This window comes from Schistocerca gregaria, chromosome 3, assembly GCF_023897955.1.
Source record: "Schistocerca gregaria isolate iqSchGreg1 chromosome 3, iqSchGreg1.2, whole genome shotgun sequence".
In the NCBI taxonomy this organism is placed as follows: Eukaryota; Metazoa; Arthropoda; class Insecta; order Orthoptera; family Acrididae; genus Schistocerca; species Schistocerca gregaria.
Genome location: NC_064922.1, coordinates 944,119,283 through 944,142,743, shown reverse-complemented (window position 1 = coordinate 944,142,743; position 23,461 = coordinate 944,119,283). Strand labels below are relative to the sequence as shown.

The window sequence follows — 23,461 nt, the reverse complement described above, 5'->3', positions numbered from 1 at the left end:
GCTCTATCTTTTAACATGGACTGGAGGATTGTCCTAATGTAACAGACACGCGAAAAAGTCTCACGCTAAAACTTGCGGGTGGTAGTGGCCCATTTTGTGTTATCGTAAGATCTATACTGCTTTTCTGGAGGGCTCTAGCTTTTAACATGGGCTGGGGATGGTCCTTGACATACCTGAGACGCGAAACAGTCTCACGCTAAAACGTGCGAGTGGTAGTTGTACAGGTAGGCTGGGCAGTCCGTTCCTTATCCTACGGCCTTCTAGCTCAACACGGCTCTGCTCTCGGCTTCTGCCCTCGTTTCTCCCCTCGGAACTGCGTCTGCCTCACGGTGGGAAGGCACGACATGCATTTAGGCATTCTTGTGTTACTCTGTGGTATTCCATTTGCTCACTCGTTACTCGTATTACTTTGGTTAATTTAATGTCACGATTTATTCGGAGCTATGTGACATACTAGTAGATTTGCTTATTATGTCAGGGTTTTCATGTAAGGTGTTGGATTTGCCTGACACCTTACAGATGGGCTTATGTAACTAACAGTATCACATATATACACCCATGCACACTGAGAAGTACAGTTTGTTTAACGTAAGACGTACACCTTAGGCATTGTATGATTCATTTGCCATTTGTAATCGACCACTGTTAAATATGGTGCTCACAGCGTCGTCTATTGCTACATTTTGTAACTATTTATTTTTCTTGTGCCATGCACTTTCCCCTTTCTCCGATAATATTTCGTTGCAATTTGATGTCATTCTGACCAGTGGTATTACTGTACCAGGCCTGGGGGTACAAATGGGTGGGGGACCCTTAAACTGGTGGTTTCTCACTTCGGGCCGTTTCTTTCTTTACCGTACGCCGTGTCCACACCACGTACCTGATAATCCCGCGGCGGTCGTTTTGTTCTGTTCCACACTGCTGCTGGCTTGCCTGAAATTATCTATCGTAATATGCAAAAGAACAATTAACAAGACTGGGGAAAAGAAATACAGTAGAAGAGAATGGGTAGCTTTGAGGGATGAACTGGTGAAGGCAGCAGAGGATCAAGTACGTAAAAAGACAAGGGCTAGTAGAAATCCTTGGGTAACAGAAGAAATATTGAATTTAATTGATGAGATGAGAAAACATAAAAATGCAGTAAATGAAGCAGGATAAAAGGAATACAAACGTCTCAAAAATAAGATCGACAGGAAGTGCAGAATGGTTAAGCAGGGAAGGCTAGAGGACAAATGTAAGGTTGTAGAGGCTTATCTCACTAGGGGTAAGAAAGGTACTGCCTACAGGAAAATTAAAGAGACCTGTGGAAAAAAGAGAACCACTTGTATGAATATCAAAAGCTAAGATGGAAACCTAGTTCTAAGCAAAGAAGGAAAAGCAGAAAGGTGGAAGGAGTATATAGAGGGTCTATACAAGGGCGATGTACTTGAGGACAATATTATGGAAATGGAAGAGGATGTAGATGAAGATGAAATGGTAGATATGATACTGCGTGAAGAGTTTGACAGAGCACTGAAAGAACTGAGTCGAAACAAAGCTCCAGGAGTAGACAACATTACATTAGAACTGTTGACAGCCATGGGAGAGCTAGCCCTGACAAAACTTTACCATCTGGTGAGCAAGATGTATGAGACAGGCGAAATACCCTCAGACTTCGAGAAGAAAATAATAATTCCAATACCAAAGAAAGCAGGTGTTGACAGATGCGAAAATTACCGAAGTATCAGTTTAATCAGTCACGGCTGCAAAATACTAACGCGAATTCTTTAAAGACGAATGGAAGAAACTAGTAGAAGCCGACCTTGGGGAAGATCAGTTTGGATTCCGTAGAAATATCGGAACACGTGACGCAATACTGACCCTACGACTAATCTTAGAAACTAGATTAAGGAAAGGCAAACCTACATTCCTAGCGTTTGTAGACTTAGTGAAAGCTTTTAACAATGGTGACTGGAATACTTTCAAATTCTGAAGGTGGCAGGGGTAAAATAAAGGGAGCGGAAGGCTATTTACAATTTGTACAGAAAGCAGATGGCAGTTATAAGAGTCGAGGGACATCAAAGGGAAGCAGTGGTTAGGAAGAGAGTGAGACAGGGTTGTAGCCTCGCCCCGATGCTATTCAATCTGTATATTGAGCAAGCAGTAAAGGAAACAAACGAAAAGTTCGGAGTAGATATTAAAGTCCATGGAGAAGAAATAAAAACTTTGAGGTTCGCCGATGACATTGTAATTGTGTCACAGACAGCAAAGGACTTTGAAGAGCAGTTGAACGGAATGGATAGTGTCTTGAAAGGAGGATATAAGATAAACATCAACAAAAGCAAAATGAGAATAATGGAATGTAGTCGATTTAAGTTGGGTGATGCTGAGGGAATTAGATTAGGAAATGAGACACTTAAAGTAGTAAAGGAGTTTTGCTATTTGGGGAACAAAATAACTGATAGGTGTCGAAGTAGAGAGGATATAAAATGTATAATGGCAATGGCAAGGAAAGCATTTCTGAAGAAGAGACATTTGTTAACATCGAGTATAGGTTTAAGTGTCAGGAAATCGTTTCTGAAAGTATTTGTATGGCGTGTAGCCATGTATGGAAGTCAAACATGGACGATAACTAGTTTGGACAAGAAGATAATAGAAGCTTTCGAAATGTGGTGCTACAGAAGAATGCTGAAGATTAGATGGGTAGACCACATAACTAATGAGGAAGTATTGAATAGGATTGGGGAGAAGAGAACTTTGTGGCACAACTTGACTAGAAGGCGGGATCGGTTGGTAGGACATGTTCTGAGGCATCAAGGGGTCACCAATTTAGCATTGGAGGGCAGTGTGGAGGGTAAAAATCGTAGAGGGAGACCAAGAGATGAATGCAGTGAGCAGATTCAGAAGGATGTAGGTTGCAGTAGGTATTGGGAGATGAAGAAGCTTGCGCAGGATACAATAGCATGGAGAGCTGCATCAAACCAGTCTCAGGACCGAAGACCACAACAACAACAATATGCAAGCGGGTTTAGGGGAGCCACTCAACGTTAAAACACAACACTGTTCTACGTCTGGTATGAATGACTATATTCTGTGACGATAAAAGAAAATCGCAGGCTGCACTGTTTACATTCTAAATCATAAGTGCTTATCCCAATTAATGGGTGATTACCAGTTCACAATATCACTCAGACGAGCGTACGCGTGGCTTACACCGCGCGGATGAGTGTCGATAATGCGGAAGCCGAATGATCGCTCGAAAGTTCTTAACGCTCGTCACGCATACACAGATATTTGGTACCAGTCTCCTTGACACCAGTAATAAATTTTAACACTATTCACAAATTTAAATTTTTAGTTCACAATTCTCAATTGTACGAGCGTGAGCGTAACCGTCACGGCGCGGTTGATTGTTGATGATGCCAACGCGATGACCGAACGCACGTCCCCACGCTCGCTACAAGACACTGGCACTTAAATGCTTTCTTTTGTGGTAAATAGTATTACTGATTCACATTAGTTCATTCAGGGAGACCGAACACGGGGCGGATGATTGATGAACGGTGCAACGAGAGGGTACGTAAATACGTTACTGACGGCACTGCTCACTTTCAATTACATCATTACGCACTTTCCTCTGGATCGATTCCATATTCCATCACTTTACTGTAATAGCATTTGCAGCAACACTTGAGCTTCCATAATAACAATGCTTCTTGCATGCAGAGCTACTCACAACTCAACATTTCCGTGTCCCATGCTCGACTCTCGAAAAGCGCTGCCCGCAAAGATATTCCTCAAACAATCCAGCGATATGACAGTATGCTTGCATTATTTCTACGGCGGTTTGAAAGTTAAATTTTATTTATAATTACCCTGTATATTAGAAAAGACCGTGTCAACGTCCGATGGGTAACATCCTTGAAACGACGGTCTCATCTCTTTCTTCGTCTTTTCCTATGAAACCACTGCAGTTGAATGGAGAGAGCGCTTTAGTCGGAAGCTTCGATTTAGTCACCAGTTAGCCGGCTCTGCTGCACTCAAGATTTACACACAGATGTGAAAGTCACATATCACCCTTTCAAGTAAAACACAGCATTTTGAAACTGAACGAATTTTATACACGCGAAGTGCGGTAACTTGGGTGCCTGAGCGATACATATAGCCGTACTGCAAGCGCGACCACAACACAGCGGAGAGAGCCCAGACTAACCCGACGTTACTAAAATGAGGCAGCTGCGTTTAAATAGTTACTTGGGCAACAGGTTGGACTGAAAACGAGGACAGGCTAGAGCTGTTATTTTTCCTGAGGGCATGCAATTTTAGTGGCCAACTTAATGATGATAGCATCCTATTGGGTAAAACATTCCAGAGATGTGTTTTTAATGCGTAACCCTTTTTACGAGTAAATTAAATGAAATATAATATAATGTAATATGATATAATTAATTCGTAAAATAGGCTAGGTAGGAAAAACATACCAAGTGCACTCAATGTATCCACTTGTTACTAATGTTATTTGAACAAGCAAAAGAATTTTTTTCTGATAGCCTTTTATGAACACTAGCAAATTTGGGAATTTACTTAGAGGAATAGATGATTTGTTTGTGTGTCCGTATGTGCAAGTGAGTTTGACTGCACAAGAAAGACACATGCACACATGCAGAGAGAGAGAGAGAGAGAGAGAGAGAGAGAGAGAGAGAGAGAGAGGGAGAGAGAGAGGGAGAAAGGACAGAGAGAGAAAGAGAGATAGATAGACAGAGAGAGAGAGAGAAGGAAAGAGAAAGATAGAGGGAGACAGACAGAGACAGACAGATAGTTAATACTATCTTCAGGACACACACTTATTATAGATTGTGGAGTAATACTATGCTAATTACTGTCTCTGACATTAACTAAATCATTAATACACATCAAGTCTTGTGGTAATATGTGTACGAAAGAAAACGTATTAGAGTTCTTTCGTATGTAAAGGAATATTTCATTGCATTTATTAATACAACTGACGCACATGTGATTCTCTTTGTCAAAATTTTTGACCTCTCTTTCACTTACAAAGTTAAGTACAGCAATAATGGTGAATCCACATACACAGAACAGTGTAACTTGTATACTAATATAAGACTATGTAAATATAAATGAATTTTAAAATTCATATATTGATTAAATAATTTTAAGTGAGACATCTAATTTCACTGTGGAATTATGCAACTACCCTATGATATATAAACTGTATCAGTTGCAAAAGTAAAACAACTGTAAAATATAGACTTGTGCATAGCTCTTGTGTGGGTATCAGCAACGATTAAGTAACTGAGTAATTCAGCAGTCGTACTGGAAAGAGTAAGCATTCAGTTATCTGAACCTGCTATTCGCTTCACAGGGTTTCCAGAGAATAGTGATAGATGAGCTCTCGGAAAAGACATATTCAGATATATTCTCATGGTGCACCTAACACTTTTGACTGCCCTGTATTCTTGCTTTTAATCCTATGAACATATAAAGGATGAACAAATAACCTTTGAGCTCAAGTCACAGGTGAAACAGTAACGTTTTCCGATTTCTGTCACTACAATGACATCCTCTATCTTTTTCAGTTAAATGAATATTCCAAGGAGAAATTAATTCTTGCCACAGTTTGTGTTATCAGTTAATTACCTCGACTCAGTATCTGAATACTATTACTTGCAGTTATTAAAAAATGGTTACTTGCACATTATTAAATTTGGCCACTGTAATTGGCAATAATCAATTCTTTTAATTGTAACTAAGAGCTTACCTGCAGCATTTCCCATCAGATAGCTGATAAAGTAAAGATACCAAAACTTAGAAAACAAACTAAATTGTCGGGTACATAAGCACTTTACGAGCTATGGCGCTATGGAACTTCGTGCTAACTTCAAGTGTCCTATGAAGGGTTGACATATTTGTGCATGTCTGTGTATTCTAATATCAAGTTTTTATGTCTTTTACAGAATTGTCACTGTTATAATCCGTGTTGTATTCCTTATCGCTTTGAAATTTACTTTATACTAAAGGTTGCAAACGTCAGCGAATTTTCCAGGAGAAGATTCTGTGTAGCTGAAAATGCTGCTAATCACATATGCTTAGGTAGTTCGGCTTTTAAGATTTCCTTTTAATTTGTGACTCTTCATTAGGTAACTGTTGCATGTGGAATCAAAACTAATGAACATATTCATGAACAGTCGCATATCATTCGATAATGTAATTTGTCTATTGTGTATAATTTACTTATCAGTCACAGTCTGAACCCTGCTTTTACGAAATAAATTCACACACTGAGAATCATAAGTGCCCAAAGCACACCATCATCGAGGTTGAGATTACAGCATGTATGCATGTTGCTGCATCTGATGATTGTAAAGTGAACCAGCTTTATTTACGTGTGCGCCGGCCACTGTGGTCTCGCGGTTAAGGCGCTCAGTCCGGAACCGCGCGACTGCTACCGTCACAGGTTCGAATCCTGCCTTGGGCATGGATGTGTTTGATGTCCTTAGGTTAATTTGGTTTAAGTAGTTGTAAGTTCTAGGGGACTGATGACCACAGATGTTAAGTCCCATAGTGCTCACAGCCATTTGAACCATTTACGTGTGTAGCCCTATTGTGGTAATAGTAGGAATAGCTCACTAGTTAGTTCAGTTGAAAAAGACTGGACTTCTCACAAAAGGGCAGTTATAGAAGTAGGGAAGAAAAATACAGATGCTAAGGTACAAATAAGCTTACTGCGAAGAAACGATGGGTAGCACAAGAAATAATATACGTAGTTGATCAATGAAAGAAGGAAGTACAAAAATTATCAAGGAATTCAGGAATACAGAAATACAAATCACTCAATGAAGTAAATAGGAAGTGCAGGGAGTATAAGCCGAATAACTGCAAGAAAAAACGTTAAAAATCGAAAAAAATATAGTTGGAAAAACTGACTCGGCAGACAGAAAAGTGAAAAGAAGAAGGTAGAAGAAGAAACACTAGTTGAATTAGGAGAGATCAGGAATACAGTATTAGAATCAGAATTGAAAAGAGTTTAGGAACACTTTAGATCAAATAAGGCAGAAGGGATACAAGATAATATTCCATGAAAATTCTTAAATCATTGGGGTAGATGGCAACAAAACGACTGTTCACGTTGGTCTCTAGAATATGAGTCTGGTGTTATACCATCTGGCTTTCGAAAAAACTTCATCCACACAATTCTGAAGACTGCGAGAGCTGACAAGTGCTATAATTATCGCAGAATTAGCTTAACAGCTCATCAATCCACGTTTTCTGACAAGAATAATTTACAAAAGAATGGAAAAGTAGATTGAGGATATTTTAGACCATGGTAAGTTGAGCTTTAGGAGAGGTAAAGACACCAGAGAGACAGATCTGACGTTGAGGTTCATAATGGAAGCAAGACTAAGGAAAATCAAGACACCTTCATAGTATTTGTCGACCTGGAGAATGCGTTCGACAATGTCAAATGGTGAAACATTTTTGAAATTTTGAGGAAATTAGGGGTAAGCTATAGGAAGAGAGCGGTAATATACAACACACACAAAAGGGAATAATAAGAGTGGAAGATCAAGAACGGAGAACATGAACAAGAGCCAAGAAAGAATAGTAAGAGTGGAAGACCAAGAAGAAAGTGCTCGGATTAAAAAGGTTGTAAGGCCGAGATATAGTCTCTCTTCCTTACTATTGAATCTGCAGACAGACGAAGCAATGATGGAGATAAAAGAAAGGTTCAGGAGTGCGATTAAAATTCAAGGTGAAAGGATTTCAATGATACGATTCGGAAATGTCACTGTTGTTCTCAGTGAATGTTAAGAAGAATTACATCATCAGCTGAGTGGAATTAACAGCCTAATGACTACAGAATATGCACTGAGAGGAAATAGAAGAAAGATGAGAGTAATGAGTAATGAGAAGTAGCAGAAATGAGTACAGCGAGAAACTTATCATTAGAAATGGTCACAAAGTATATGAAGTTAATCAGTTCTGCTACCTAGATAGCAAAATAACCCATGACAGAGGACATGGAAGTCAGACTACCATTAGCAAAAAGGTCACAACCAGCCAAGTGATGTCTACTAGCATCAACCACAGGCTTTAATTTAAGGAAGAAATTTCCGAGAATGTACGTTTCGAACACAGCATTGTATGGCAGTGAAACATGGACTGTGGAAAACCCGAAAAGAATCTAAGCATTTAATATGTGGTACTACAAAAGAATGTCGATAATTAGTTGGTCTGATAAGGTAAGGAATGAGACGAGGGAAGGAATATATGGAAAACACTAGTAAGAAGATGGGACAAGATGGTGGACCGTCTGCTAAGACATCACGAATTAACTTCCATGGTACTATAGTCTGTAGGTAAACTCAAGAACGAGCGTTTCTAAGGGTTGTTTCACAACGTAGTAATGAATTTGGCGCGCACTTTAAATCTGTGGCGACGCAGTGTATAGATACGTCCCAGGAGCTTTTATTTTTAGGTAAATGCGTTAAGACAATAAGGCATACAAAAGACGATAGCTTCTTCCGAAACACAACATATAGTGTAAATAATATTAACTTAGGAACGGAAATGAGGATTCTACTCAAACATAGAACCGAATGCCTGTTCATCTGAACGTGTGTTCCTCTGTTGCTGTTCGTAAAATAAACCTCATATAGTGCAATTAATCTGTAGAATTTAAGGCTTGTTTACGTGTTCCTACTAAAAGGTGGAAGTTTTTCTTTGAAGGGCCGCGTTGAAAATTAGCGATTCTTGTAACGTGAAGACTTTAAAAAGCAAAGAAAAATTTATAATTTCGCGTTTTGTATTAGATCGATTCGCACTATTTTTTTGTCACTGTCTTCGTAAACATGTCTGAAATATATCTGTATAATGTTATTCATTTTCGGTATTTTGTCTATCGTTAAAAAGCCTATATGTGTTTCGGTACTATCAACGATTATTTGTTTTGTATATAAATGGATTAGAAAATCTGTATTAAGTTTTGTTGTAACAATGGAATAAAGTGTATCAAATTTTTAGAAATGTTAAATACTACTTTTGGTGAGTCTGCTATGAGTAAAATAAGGGCTTACATGTGGTATAAACATTACAGAGCAGACCTTAAAGGGCAGCGCTTTTGCAAGCGTAGATGAGGTCAAAAATGCATAGTTAAGAGAGCTATAAAGTATCTTGAAGAAACAAATCTAAAAGTGTTTTGGGTATTCCAAAAAGCACTGGTATAAGTGTATAATACGTAATTGGGAATATTTTGAAGAGCTGAACATTGCTATAGATTATCAAATAAAGTTCTTACAAAAAAAGACACATGTCGTACGTCAAGCTTTCTACACAGAAATCCAGAATCGGTAGGTATGTGTCAAAGGAAATTTCAGCACTGTTTAGAACAGATATTGCGTGCATGTTTTAAGAAAAAATATATCTTCGAATTAGGTGACTAATAACTGAGATAGAGATTAGTGACATAACACATTCAAATGCTGCTATTCCATAAGTATGAAAGGTTTTACCTCATTGAATCATATTATATTAGGGAAAATTTAATTAATTTTTACTACGAAGTTCTTAAATTATTGCTGATTTTGTACAACAAATGATAAAAATATTTATTGCTTTAGACCACATTTGACTGTATTTATCTTGGAAAACTGTTTAACCTTTATGCTAGCACGTAGTACATTTCTACCAAAAGAAATTTTATAGTGTGTGAACGTAGCCGGTTTCAAAAGCATACACAACGTATCTTTAAGAAATTATTCATTGCCTATTTACATACATCGTGTTTTAGAGGTCATCATCAACAGTGTCATTGTCATTATCGTCGGCATCGCCGTCACTTTGTAAATTATTAACTACGGCGTCTAATATGTCTTCAACAATCCCATTCTTAACCCAGTACTCTCTTTCAAGTTTCTCTGTGTGGAGGCAGTATGCACTCCAGACATCTTGAGTTATAGTTTCGAAAGCTGTAGCAAATGGCACAAGTGTTTGCATATGCTGTTTTCGGTTACTGCAAAGTTTAGTATGGAATAAAAAACGGAAATTCAGAAGATTCTTAGAAACCTTCTTTCACCATCTACAGTAACTTCGTCACGCAAATGTTTCCAAGAATATTTCTTCCTCTGACAATATTTTTGAGTTTTTCCTATAGCGGTTCATTTGGATTTATGTCACAGTAACAGCAGTACAGCGTGTCCATGAGCTTCAAGTATTTTATTAAGGGGAGATGTAATGGATTTTGGTCCCAAAAGTCGACTTTTAAAAAATATTATTGTTTTGATCGACGCACTTTAATCTATGTTGTGTGTGCATTTTATCGTGATATCAGTTTTCAAAATGCCTTTAAATTGTTAGTCTCATTAACTCTGCACTGGCGGCCACTCCCACCTTTTCCAACATTTGGGAAACAGCGAAATTTTTGTCAGTGTGAAGGTAATTTTCCTTCGATATCCTTGGCTGACATGTATATCTCTGGCTGACGTCTATATCTTTGCCTGACCCCTTTCTCGCGTCTGGTTTATTTACGTTTTGACAATACTAACACTTATTAGTAGGTGGAAGGTTACATGAGCAAACCTTACGTGTAATGAATTTTATCCATAGTCGATGCTGTTGAACTTTGTGACTGTTCCTTTATTTTTCTACATCCTTTACATGGAACTCAAAATTTATGCATAATGGGTGGTGGAAAAACTATGTTTAAGATACGGAGGTTTCATGGAAATCCGCCGGCCAGAGTGTCTGAGCGGTTCTAGGCGCTACAGCCTGGAACCGTGCGACCGATAAGGTCGCAGGCTCGAATCCTGCCTCGGGCATGGATGTGTGTGATGTCCTTAGGGTAATTAGGTTTAAGTAGTTCTAAGCTCTAGGTGACTGATGACCTCAGACGTTAAGTCAGATAGTGCTCAGAGCCATTTGAACCATTCTTTTCATGGAAATCGGTTTACCAACAAAAAAAGAAAAGCAGCTCGAAATGAAGAACATAAGCCCACAGCTTCAGCATAAAAACAAATGCGTGAATGATGTTGGTATGGATTCCACTGGCTTTAGACTTATTGATTTAGAGCTTCTCTGTAAGGCTATAAACTTTTCATGTTCATGTGTTAGGTGTAAAAATATTGAATGCTTGATTGTTGTTGAAAAAAAAAAGAGTGGGAGTAGCTTGTGATTTTGTGTATGAATTTTCATTTTCCTCCTGAAATAAAAATGACACTGGTACCTGTGAAAGCAATTTTAGGTTACCACATACTCTGAGATGCCTTGGACAGGGTGGGGAAGGAGATAATTTATTGTGTGGTTATCCGAACATGTCTCCACCTTGTGCAAGGTTTGAAAAATAGAAGAAATGTCTGATACTGTTTGTGAAACTACGAAAGTTTCTATGAAGAAATCAGTGGAGGAATTGGTGGAAACAAACCAAAAATATATAGATCATTGGGCAGATATTCATGACAGTGAATCTCCTACAAATGTCACTGCCTTGTGTATATCTGTAGGTGGCATCTGGATGGGAAAGGGTCACACATCTCTGTATGGAGTTACATCTGTTATTGGTATTCACTACGGCAAAGTTTTAGATGTAGAAATTATGTGTAAATGCTACCACCAGTGTGCAACAAGGAAAATGTCCAACAATGAAGACAGTGAGAAACTATGGCAAGAAAAGCATGCAGTAGGAAGCTCTAAAAATTATAGTGGCTCAAGTGGGGGCATGGAGGCTGCTGCAGTTGTGAGGATGTTCTCCAGATCTGAGGACCAGTATGGTGTTAGATATACTAAATATCTTGGTGATGGGGACTCCTTGTCGTTCAAAGCTTTAACAGAATAAAATTCGTACAATACAACAATAGAAATGTTGGAATGTATTGGCCACATCGAAAAGAGGGTTAGTGGTAGGTGCCGTCGCATGGTGAAAGAGAAGAAGTGTGAAGTACTTGAGGATGGAAAACCACTAGGTAGAAAAGGCGGGCTTATTCTGAAAGAAACTGATTCTCTTCAGTTATTTTATGGGAGAGATATTCGGAAAAACACACATAATTTAGAGGTAATGAGGCGTGCTTTGTGGGTAACTTTTTTTCCACAAACTATCCAATGACCAAACACCAATGCACAATCTGTGTCCGAAAGACGATTGGTATAAGTTCAACAGCAGAAATGAGACGTATTCACATGAACACTCATTAACAGAACCTGTATGAATGCAATTAAGCCCACATTCAGGTTTCTTGCAAACAGTGATTAATTGTGGAAGTGCCTTCATGGAAAGACATAAAATGCAAATGAAAGCCTCAATGATTTAATTTGGATCAGTTGCTCAAAAAGGATATTATGTGGACTTAAAGTACTCAAAATAGGTGTCTATCGTGCACAGCTCACCCACCGATTTCTGAGATACTCATTTCCATGTGGGCCCAAACCACAAAGTATAATTTTGTTGCTGTGCGCTGTTCAGTTAACTCTTAGGTTTGACAGCATAATTCATTGGCCACCTACCAATAATACTCCATAATCGGTGATGTATCGCCCGTTTTATCTGAACCCCAAGCCACAGAATGTGCTTAATGAAAATAATGATAATGAGTACTGTGAAACTTTTGAATATGACGTAATTGTGTGTGGAGCACTTTGCATATGTTATTTATGTTCTGATTCGAGTATCAGATAAATTACAAACTACACAACTATGAAAAGATGCTATTGTCACTAGACTACACGTGGAAATTTTGCGAATCATCATTAATAATAAATATAGCCTTATATATTAATTAATATTCCATGTTTTCATAGGAAGTTCAGGAACTTGAGACATGGTTAAAAAACAACCCAGACCTATGAAAGTGGGGTTTTATTTATCAGTACGAATTTCCCAATCATCTATTTTTCTAAAAACTTTGCTCTTGTGATTTGGTCCTTTAAGGTTCTCAGTCCTTCAAATTAGTGAATTGATGGGACTGAAACAAGTTGGCCCATCACTGACAACGAAAGTTTGATTTGGGTCTGGAGATGTGCTCACATAGCCCAGTTGTGCGAAATGTAGTCTTACTTTAGAAGAAAGAATAAACCAGTATGCCGCAAACACCACTGAAAGAACCGCTGCAGTTGGCCGCAACTGTACTATAACACGGGGAACGGACACCAGTTTCAAAATAAGGAAATAGAAAGCACTGGTATACACTAACAGTGAGCAAAGACATGGACATCACATAGTAAGACTGTGTCGCTTCATATTCATTGTGTAATTTTGTTATTGTATTAGACAATTTTTTTGTTACTTTTATTGTTATTTGACGCCATTAGGGCTGTACTCATCACGTTGCTGCTCTTCAGCATCAACACCAATAAAATATGTACACAGCTTACAACAGTCTAAAAATACAAAATATGTTCGTCTTTGTAAAGCATTAAAACAAGCAATTGTACATTTCAGATTCTAAGTAAAATATTGTCGTCTATTTAAAAACATATAATATAAAAACCGAGGACTTCATTTCACTAAAGGTACGGAAACAGTGGTTGAGGGAAAAGACTGTTTTCAAAAGAATGGGAGTGAAAGGCAGGGGAGGAGGACTCATGAAAGTGGTGGGGGGTTGCCAGCTGTAGCCCAGACATGACGAGCAGGAAGAGGGTTCTGTTAGAGCTAGAAGGTTGGATAGATTTCGCAGTGAGGTTGTGGGAGGCGATTACGTCTTGTTGGAATAGGACATGGTAAACAAGTAGGTATAAATAACAGGCGGGGCGGAGGTAGAGTGGTTAGTGCGCGTATACAGAGCACGAGGCCCATTGCGTATAAATTTTTTTTTGGGGGTGGGGGGGGGGGGGGTGTTAAAGGAATGGGTGCGAGGTGGGTGTGAATCCAGACAATTTTAGGATAAGAGGATTACTCGTCAAATTAAGGCTTTGTTAGGAGGACAGAATGTACATTTAATCTATTGTGAGACTTCTCTTTGGAGAGCCCTGTAGGAGCGGTATCCATTTTAATTTATTTTGGTGTGTGCCGTTTACTGGACAGGACGGTCATAAATGGTTAGACAGAAACCAGAAACCATGAGGATGGACGCTGCAGGTATTTCGTCCTATAATTATTACCTGCGTCTTGTAAAAACTGAGGAGTCACGAGTTGCACCAATGAGAAATTTATAATCTGCTCCAGGTCAGTTTTCGTGCTAGTGTTCACAAATCAGAAATACAGCAGAAAGTACACTGTTAATCACCCATAACAGACCGAGCAAATCCTGTGCACCGTCAGAAAACAAAATTCGAAGATTGAAACTGTCGCCTTAATAATCCTTCTAAACTAAAAGGAACTTCTGGAACTCTTTTATCCCTTGGCGTACTCTGGTGTTGGTTTGGGTTTCCAGCTCCAGTAGCGCTGTCTTCTGCCAAAGACGGCACCGTCCCGTAACGTCTCCGGTAATCGCTGCAGCGCAGATTCCGGCAGGAACGACACGGAAAACGCTACCACAAAGTTGAGAGCTGCGAGGATGGCGAAGGGAAGTCGCTTGTCATCCTGCGGAAGGAAATCACAGTTGTAAATAATGTGAATAAAAGACACCAACCACAGACACGTTTCCACCTGAATTAATACGAATCTAAAACCTCGTGCCAAGCATCCAACAGTAAGTCCACACCAGGCTGAAACTACGAAACCTACTAACTGGGCGAACGTGGGGGTTGAGCCCCTGAACTGTCCTCCACATGTACCATGATACGACCTGTCGTCTGTATGGCAGTGTTGAATGGCTGTACTCTCCACCAACGTTCTATTACTCTCTCTAAATCTTTGAGCATCCCTGTAAGGTGTCGGGTAAATCCAACACCTTCCATGAAAACCCTGACATGATAAGCAAATCCAGTAGTATGTCACATAGCTCTGAATAAATCGTCGTGACATTAAATTAACCAAAGTAATACAAGTAACGAGAGAGCAAATGGAATAACACAGACTAACAGAAGAATGCCTAAATGCATGTCACACCTTCCCACCGTGAGACAGACGCAGTTCTGAGGGGAGAAACGAGAACAGAAGCTGAGAGCAGAACCGTGTTAAGCTAGAAGGCCCTACGATAAGGGACAGACACTCACGTCGCCAGCTAACCACCAGGACCACCCCTCAGCCTATGTTAAAAGCTAGAGCCCTCCAGAAGAACAGTATAGAACTTACGATAACACTAAAAGGGCCACACCAGCCGCAAGTTTTAGCTTGAGACTTTTTCGCGTCTCTGTCACGTTGCAAACTTTAAAAACATTGCCCCACCACGAAAATTAACCGCCGGGACCACGCCCCAGCCCATGTTAAAAGATAGAGCCCTCCAGAAGAACAGTATAGATCTTACGATAACCCTTAAAGGGCCACACCAGCTGCAAGTTTTAGCGTGACCCTTTTTCGCGTCTCTGTTACGTTGCAAACTTTAAAAACATTGCCCCACCACGAAAAGTACAACGTTTCTCATTGGACAGACAGAATTTTTTAGGTAGAGCTTAAGGTTAACATTGAGACCCTGATTGGTCAGATGAAAATACAGTCAGATAGTTTTTTTTTTTAAACCAACTTCGGTAAAATGTAATAAGGAGAAGTTAGGAAGGAGTTGCTTCTGAGACGGAGAGCTGTATGGAGCTGCGCCGGTCGCCGCCCCCTGACGAACACCGACAAGGTAATGAACACACGCGATGCCGCATTTTTGAGCAAATAATGCTTCACTCAGATCTGCAGAAGTCTCATCTGTTACACCCCCTTTTTACGTAATACTAGTGTCGATCGTCAATTGAAGCTCATGGAATTGACATTTGCTACGTAAGTTAAAAACTGAAACGCAATGATTTTTCTGTTATATAGTTATTGAAAAGCCACATCAGCCACTGTAATTTACAACAAGTTAGATAAGTAATTAAAGATAATTGAGGGTCACTGTAGATCATTTTGATAGTTTTCACTTTTGTGAAACATAATTTTAACCTAGATTATAGATGTGATATGGCATAGGTCATCCTTCGATCCATTGTAGAACTTGGCAACCCACTCAGGGAATATTCGTTCACATTTTTGTTGAACGCAGTTCGATTTTATCATCCTGTATTAAAATATTTCCTTTTATCAATAATGCAATTTATAAACAATGTTTTGTGAGTAGAATAAAATTTCCAATGGTAAACTTAACTGCTTTTTCGATTTTATTTTACCAACTAACTAAAAATAGGAAAGCTTTGAATCCCTTCCACTAAATGTAGTTAGTATTAAGATTCTTTTACAGGGAGTGCAGTGGAGCTGACGCTGAAATCATTAAGTATTTGGTTATATCATCGCTAGTCTCACTGAATTCTTCTGAACTCTACATGTCACGTGTGGTCTGGGGTCTCCTTACCAGCAACAGGTCCCAGGTTCAAACTAGTCAATTCCCTAAAAAACACGCTCAGAGCGTCGTTGCGCGAAAGTGGTAGGGACACACGACATAGAACAATAGACACCACGCAGAATGTTTGATCCCTCATATGGATCCTTTACCCCCTCATCAAATTCCATACCTCTCCCGACACAAAAAGGCACACTTAAGCAGATCCTACAGTGCCTGCAAACTCGATTTCAGCATTTATATTCCCCCTCTCTCATTTGCAGACCCAGTATATCACTAGACCGACATCCAGTGCGATCGATATAAACCTGAAATCTTTTAATGAGTCATAACATTTGAACCAATAATGGGACACATTTGCAAGTTTTGGAGATAAGATACAAGTGAGAGATTACATACACACATACATGCACACATATAAAGTCCTACCAGCAAACGCTGGAAGTGCCCTTCACCAGCGTCGATGCACAACTGTACTCGTTTCACCATATCCTGCGTGGTACTGTGACTTCCATCCTCGCCAGTGTTGCTTATTTCGTGCGAAAAGGCCTTACGAAGTTCTGCAGTTGTCCGTGGTCTGCTCTTGTACACACAGCTTTCGCGATGCCCCACATTAAAATATCTGGGGGGGGGGGGGAGGGGGAGTGGTTAGTCAGGTGACTGCTCATTGGGGAGTTGGCGATGGGCAGAAATTTTTTGAGATTATTCGGTCACAATAGAAACTTGTTACAAGTTGCATGAAAGCGCTAGATGTCTGACACGTTGCTCCATCGTGTTGTAAATAATCTTCTGCGAGTTCGAAGTCACCCACCTGCTCCAAAAATCTATTGAAGATGCCATGTAGACTGTAGTGTCTACGGAAAATGGGAACAACAATCCTGGAAGCTGGCATCATGCAATGATGTTTCACGAATGATATGAGGGCTTACACCAGCCCATTATCTCCTGTTTGGTGTGTTTATCTGACAGATGGAACCATCCATCATCTGTAAACTAAGCCATGGAGAGATTTTTGAATAACAATCCCCCAAAAGCCATCGACAGTAACGTTCCTCTTCCTCATGAGCAGTATCACATGCACTCTGTATGGTCGCAGTGTCGATTTCATCGGAGCTCTCTGACACGTGCCAGCCATGTCATATGCCTGTCTCCTGGCGCAATCGACGCAACGATTTCCTTGGAGAGTATTTCAAGCGCCTCCGAACATTATCAATGACATCTACACTCAATGATTGTCTATGTTTACAACTGTGACCGTTTAGTTCAACAGTTGTCTACTACTTTCTTACAATTGATTAAAGTTTTTAGTTTTGTTGAAACATCGCGCACTTTGAATCCTCCCTGGAATGTCCGTCGTGCCGTAACCAATGAGTCTGTCTTCCAGTGTGTTTTCACAATAAAAACCTGCTCTCTAAGTGTGTACTGAATGTTTATACCAGCTAAAGACTGCTAACGAATCACTAAGTTGCTCGTTATTGCCGCGCGACCCGAACTACACACTCACAGCGGCCAACGAGGCTATATACTTGTACTAACATGAGCCGAGCAAGCGGGGCAAAGGGCAACATGCGCAGAAACAAGAGTCAACTTGCTAGCATCGAGCAGTACTTCAAGTTGTCCCAGAGGCGTTCAGATCATTAAAACAACTTCCCCGTATCTACGAACTTCCAGACGAAGACCAGGTGTATATGAATCGCTCTGTATTTCATACAACGTAGCCCCATATCCATTCCCAAACAAATTTTCCAGGCCATCTCTCTCTCTCTCCCAGAAAATAAAACCTGCCACTAATATTTATCAGACCTAATAGCTACAATTCTTCCGACATATCGCACCCCACATGAGGGCTCCGCCTACTTCGTTCTGTATCTTTCCCTACCCCTTCTCCTTTTCATACTATGGCCCTACCCACGCCTCATGCTCCTCCTCTTTGCCTGTCTTCCGCCCGTCCAACGCAACACTTACCTTCCCCTCCATAGACGCCATCAAATGGTAAGTTATTCTTACAGGCATACCTACAACTGAACAGAGCTTCTAAAATTCTCCTCTCCAAAAGATTATTCATGGTTCACATTTTTCAACTTTTTAATGAGAGTGCAGTACTCATTGTTAATATCTTCACCTGTCATCAAATATTACCGCTGTTAGATTTTGTTATAATGATTTTTCCAATTGCAGCTTTTTTAGATTTTTAAGTTTTGTTCCATAACCATTACTTTTGAATTTATTTCCTTTTTTAACTTGTGTTACTATGTTTTAAATTTACTCTTTCATTAATACCCTCATTACCCTGTATTTATTCTTTTATTCATATGCTCATTACTCCTGTATTTACGTTACTGTTGCCATTTTCTTCTTCTGTACATTCAGAGTCTGTAATGAAATGTTCTATTTTTCATTCATTTGCTGTAGACAACAGGGTGTAGCAAACATTTGTCAAAGAGCAGTCGTTCGTTTTCATTCAGTGTTACATCTATAAGATTCACCACCTTTAGATACAAATCATGTGTTAAATGTGTTTGTTGTTATGTGGTTTTGCATGGTGCAGCATGAGATTTGCAGTATTTATATAATGCTTTAATGACACAATAATATTATTTTGAAATCAATCAAGAATACTACATACAAAAAAGTTTCCCTATGGCTTCATCTAATTAAGGGGCAATAGCCAACATTCACATGCCTCCCTAAGAGAAATTAGTATTTCAAGATGTAATAATAATAGTCTGCTAGTACAGATATGTGGACAACACAATAAGCATGGTAATTGAGCCTAAAAATACAATACATCAACTACATCAAGACACAAATACTGCACACAAAAACATAAATCTCACAACAGAAGGAGAACAACAAAGCTCACGCAACTCTCTAGACATAACCATTAGAAAACACAACAACAAACACACATTTGACAAATGCAAAAAAACCACAACAAGTGACGACAGAACGAGAATATATGTATTTCGTTGGAACAGAAGTATGGGACTGTGAGTTCGCTTGAAGCAAAACACCTTTCTTATTTTCTTATTAACTCCCAAACTATTTTTAGCTACAATATCGCCATCATCAGTGGGTTCTTCGATTCTAAAACATGCAAAAATAGTATACTTATAAATCTTGTGAAACATTACTACACGTGTTCTGTTTGGCTCTAAATACTGTTTCAGTGAATAATATTTCCTTTGTGCGATATGTTTATATATTGGAATAAAGTATACAGTTTTTATTATGGGCGGTCGAAAACTTTTTACCGACAGCGTAGTTTCAGAATAAATTCCAGTTCATGCACCAATAGTCAATGCTATGCAGGTTCTGGATTCCTGCTTTGCTATAGACAACAGCACCATCTGCAGACAGCTTCAAAGAGGTTCCTATGTTGTCCTCTAAAACATTTATACACATTGAAAGGAGTAATGGCTCTATAACACTAGGTACTCCAGGAATTACTTTTCCATTTAGGTCTATTTTGTCCTCTTAAGAACCATAGGCTGAGTACAACTTGCAAGTCCTGAATCAGATCACAAAACTGGTGCTATACCCGGTAAGCTCGTTTTGTTGTTCACGAGAAGACATTGCGGACATATATAGAGTGCCTTGTAGAAATCAGTGAAATGGGATCAACCTAGACACTCTGGATTTCATGACGGAACAGAGTGTGCTGTGTCTCGCAAGATGTCCACTTACGGAATATACGTTCATTTTTAATCAGCAGAGTTTTGTTCTCCATAAACGTCAAAATGTGCAAGGATGAAATGTGATTTACAATGGTGCAATAGACTGCCGTCAGCAATATAGGACTATAAATTTCTCGTGATCGTTTATGCCAAAGTGGAGCGTGGGTAACTTTAGATGATTTTTGCTTACAAGCAAGCCTTTGATTGGTTACCAGAGGTATTCTTCAAAGATAATATGCCAGACGGAATGAACATGCGCCAACGGTAATCTCACACATCGTTAAGAATGCTGCGTACCATTCCAGTTTTTGTACTCGTGTACAACTTTTTAAACTAGTCTCTCTTACACAGCAAATTTTCCAGATATGATTCGCTTCGAGTGGGTAGTTACTCATCTTACGACAGATGGACATTTCATGGATCATACTTATAGTATGAGGCTAGGGGTATTCGGAGACATCAATCACAGGAAAAACATTTTCAGCCTCTACTTTTGCACGACATGCTCGGTATCACAGTGTACCAGACAGAACCGATGGACGAGCTTTCAACCTGAGTAACATTCAGTTTAAGAGAACTAAAGGCAGAACTAAGTTTCAACTTCTGCGGCGGTTTAGCTGTTGTAACCTCTGGCAAGTGAAGTGACATTCCACGTTCGAGGTCATTGAATTCTTCTGACAGTACGGTTCTGCTGTTCTTGCTTCTCTACTGATAACACAATACTCCCACCTCGTTTAACACTGGATCGTCCGTCTCTCTTGATATCTAGTGGTCAATTTCGCGTTACAGAGGGGTGTCGCGATAGTTCATGTAGTGTCCGTCGGAGGAACTAGCATTGTACTTGGTGCTTCTTCGATCGTGTGCTCTCAAAATTCTAACAGTATATCTCTATTTGATTCAAAATACCTCTCCTGCACCATCTGGGACTGAACTTGGATGAGCAAGTTTGTAATAGATCAATAGTGTTTTTTTACAGCTACTGATGTGCTACACCTTACATTTCACGTACCATCAACGCCAAGTAGGGCAGAGCAGACATGACAACCCCGGCGACAGCCCATTCGACACTGGTTGCGATCTGACGCAGACACGTGGGGTGCAGCTCGATGCTCTGCAGGTTGGTCATGCTCATGTTGGCAGTGGTGCTGAACTGCATCAGCAAGGTCCCCACCACGACGGGTGCGCCCTCGACGTGTGCTGTGCAGAAAGAGGAGTTTTGTACATTCAGTTCTGAGAAAGAGACTGTAAGAGGTCCATGAATAAGGCATTTGTTGCTAGCGCACTCGAGCAGATGTAACTTCGATGGCATGCTCACGCGCTGCCTGCGATATGTGAGCTACAATAGAATCGCTGACCAGAGAGCAGTGTCGGCAGCAGTACGAGAAGTAGCTCGCAGTCGGGAGAGCGATGGCGCCGCCTGGGCGATGTAAAACCAAGAATTACTATTCATAGCCATGAGCATATGTAATTTTTAACAACTGATTTTGTACTATTGTCATATCAAGTCCCATTTAAATGATTTTAAAAAATCTTTTAATAATAATCTTTCTTATAAGAATAACTTTTGATCATCATTCATCTCAATTTCAAGATTTTACTAATTTCTCTTGCCCATGGTCATCCCGACTATCGTAAATAAAAATCGGTTGTGTCTTTTTATACATGACAAATCTAGCGGTCAGCATTTCACTGGGCTGTGCCAGTAAAATTTCTTATACGAGCAGGTATATACGCGTTATTCGACGACTTCATTGAGGAAAGGATTTTCAATTTATTCAGAATGATCTTCCAGGTCCATGACGCAGCACTGCTGATGTCCAAAATTTGCCAGTTTAAATTCACAGTCAGTTAATTATTGAAAGGTTACACGTGAGCCACAATTTTTATTGAGAAGTTTGTCACATTTTATTATTCTGAGGTTACGGAAGTAAACTTTTGGGAGGTTACAAGACATACATTCTGTTATGGTTCAGAGTCAGGCTCTGGCATGCCAGTCGAGAACGATACACCAGAGATGGCTGTGAGAACACGTCAGCCAACACCATGCTCACCGACCCGTGTCCAACATGACAACGTGACAGCAGCGGTCTCTATGTGAAGAGGACATAAGTGCCGCACCCGACTGGTGACGGCCATTTCAGTAACGGCTTAGAGATTAGCAACTTGAACAGAAGTGTTAACGCTCATTACTTGTTCACTCTATGTAGCAAAGACTTGGAACTGTTTGTACTGAAGAAGACTGTTTATTTTGTATATAGCTCTTTGCATGTGACTCATCTGTTTGATTGTCAGAGTCAAGTATTGTCCTTTACTTTTTGTAATAAAACTCATTAATGCGATTTGTTTGAATGTTTATCTAACGAACTGAGGACGCAGGTTTCCTAGACACCCCATATTTGACGACGAGCATAGAGAGATAATACATTCAAATGCAGCAATAGAGCGAGCTATCACATTAACGTTTAGATCCTTGCCTGGAAAAGCGATTTATCTGGAACACCACAATCTTACTCTAGTAAAGTAGGAGACATGTCATTTACACCATTGTGAGAACTTTGGAGACTTTGTTTGTGCAATTACGTTTTTAGCTTTTTGTGTTGCTCTATTTCTAATGTAGATGTGTAAATCTGCCCTGGCATAAACATACACAAGTGTGAAGAAATAGCTGAAAATTGCACTCAAGCTGTAATTCATGATGTATGTAAGTCTTCTTGACCCTTTATTTCACTTTTCTACAGTTTACGATGTATGTTCATAATTTAATGATAACAACTGAAATATGATCATTACAGATTTGTTAAACAAATTTCATATCTAAGATTCCATAGTTCGTTAAATGGCTGCATTCCTTTGTTGATGTAATACATCACATCTTAATTCACTTTGCTTGAAATTCTCCAATTTTTTTTTTTACATTTATATTTTATTGTGTCTGTGGCATTGGCAGTCATAGTGTCATACTTTGCAGGAGACTGTTTCCTACAAAACTTAAAATTAAAGCAGGTGCTCCCTTTTACTTCTTCTCCATTTTTACTTCAACCAATACTTCTCTGTTTTTACTTCAACCAATAAACTAAGTTATTTAATTCTATCAAGAGCTCCAAACTCTGAGCTAAAGAGACATAATTATCTTAAAATAAATATTGTGTTCATTGAACTACGCAATTAATTTATAAGTATAAAACCTATAAATTTATTATATTTGTATTTCAACACATAATGAAGTTTAAAAAATTGTAATAACAGTGACTGGAAGAAACTATCTTTAAATGTATTTCTGACAAGTGTTATTACAATGTGAATAAATAAACCTATGATCGAATGATGTAGGAGTAACATATAATCTGCATAGATTCTAAAGCATTTTCAATATTAAAAATAGGTACAAAGGAACGAATTGTAACATTTAGTTCTTGTAATTTTATTGTGTTGTTCTCC

The 23,461-nt window shown here is 39.3% G+C and overlaps 2 protein-coding genes across 2 annotated transcripts in view; both read right to left on the bottom strand.

Moving 5' to 3' along the window:
• LOC126355717 (solute carrier family 22 member 7-like) overlaps positions 1–23,461 on the bottom strand; it is a 488,802-nt gene that overhangs the window by 357,117 nt on the left and 108,224 nt on the right. The window lies entirely within an intron of this gene.
• Positions 14,033–23,461, bottom strand: part of LOC126355872 (carcinine transporter-like) — a 55,436-nt gene continuing 46,007 nt past the window's right edge. Inside the window, exons 5-6 of the mRNA XM_050006372.1 lie at positions 21,033–21,220; positions 14,033–14,506 (exon numbers count right to left, since the gene is read on the bottom strand). Of these exons, the coding sequence (XP_049862329.1) occupies positions 14,318–14,506; positions 21,033–21,220 (377 nt within the window). The 3' untranslated portion in view covers positions 14,033–14,317. The remainder of the gene's footprint in view (positions 14,507–21,032; positions 21,221–23,461) is intronic.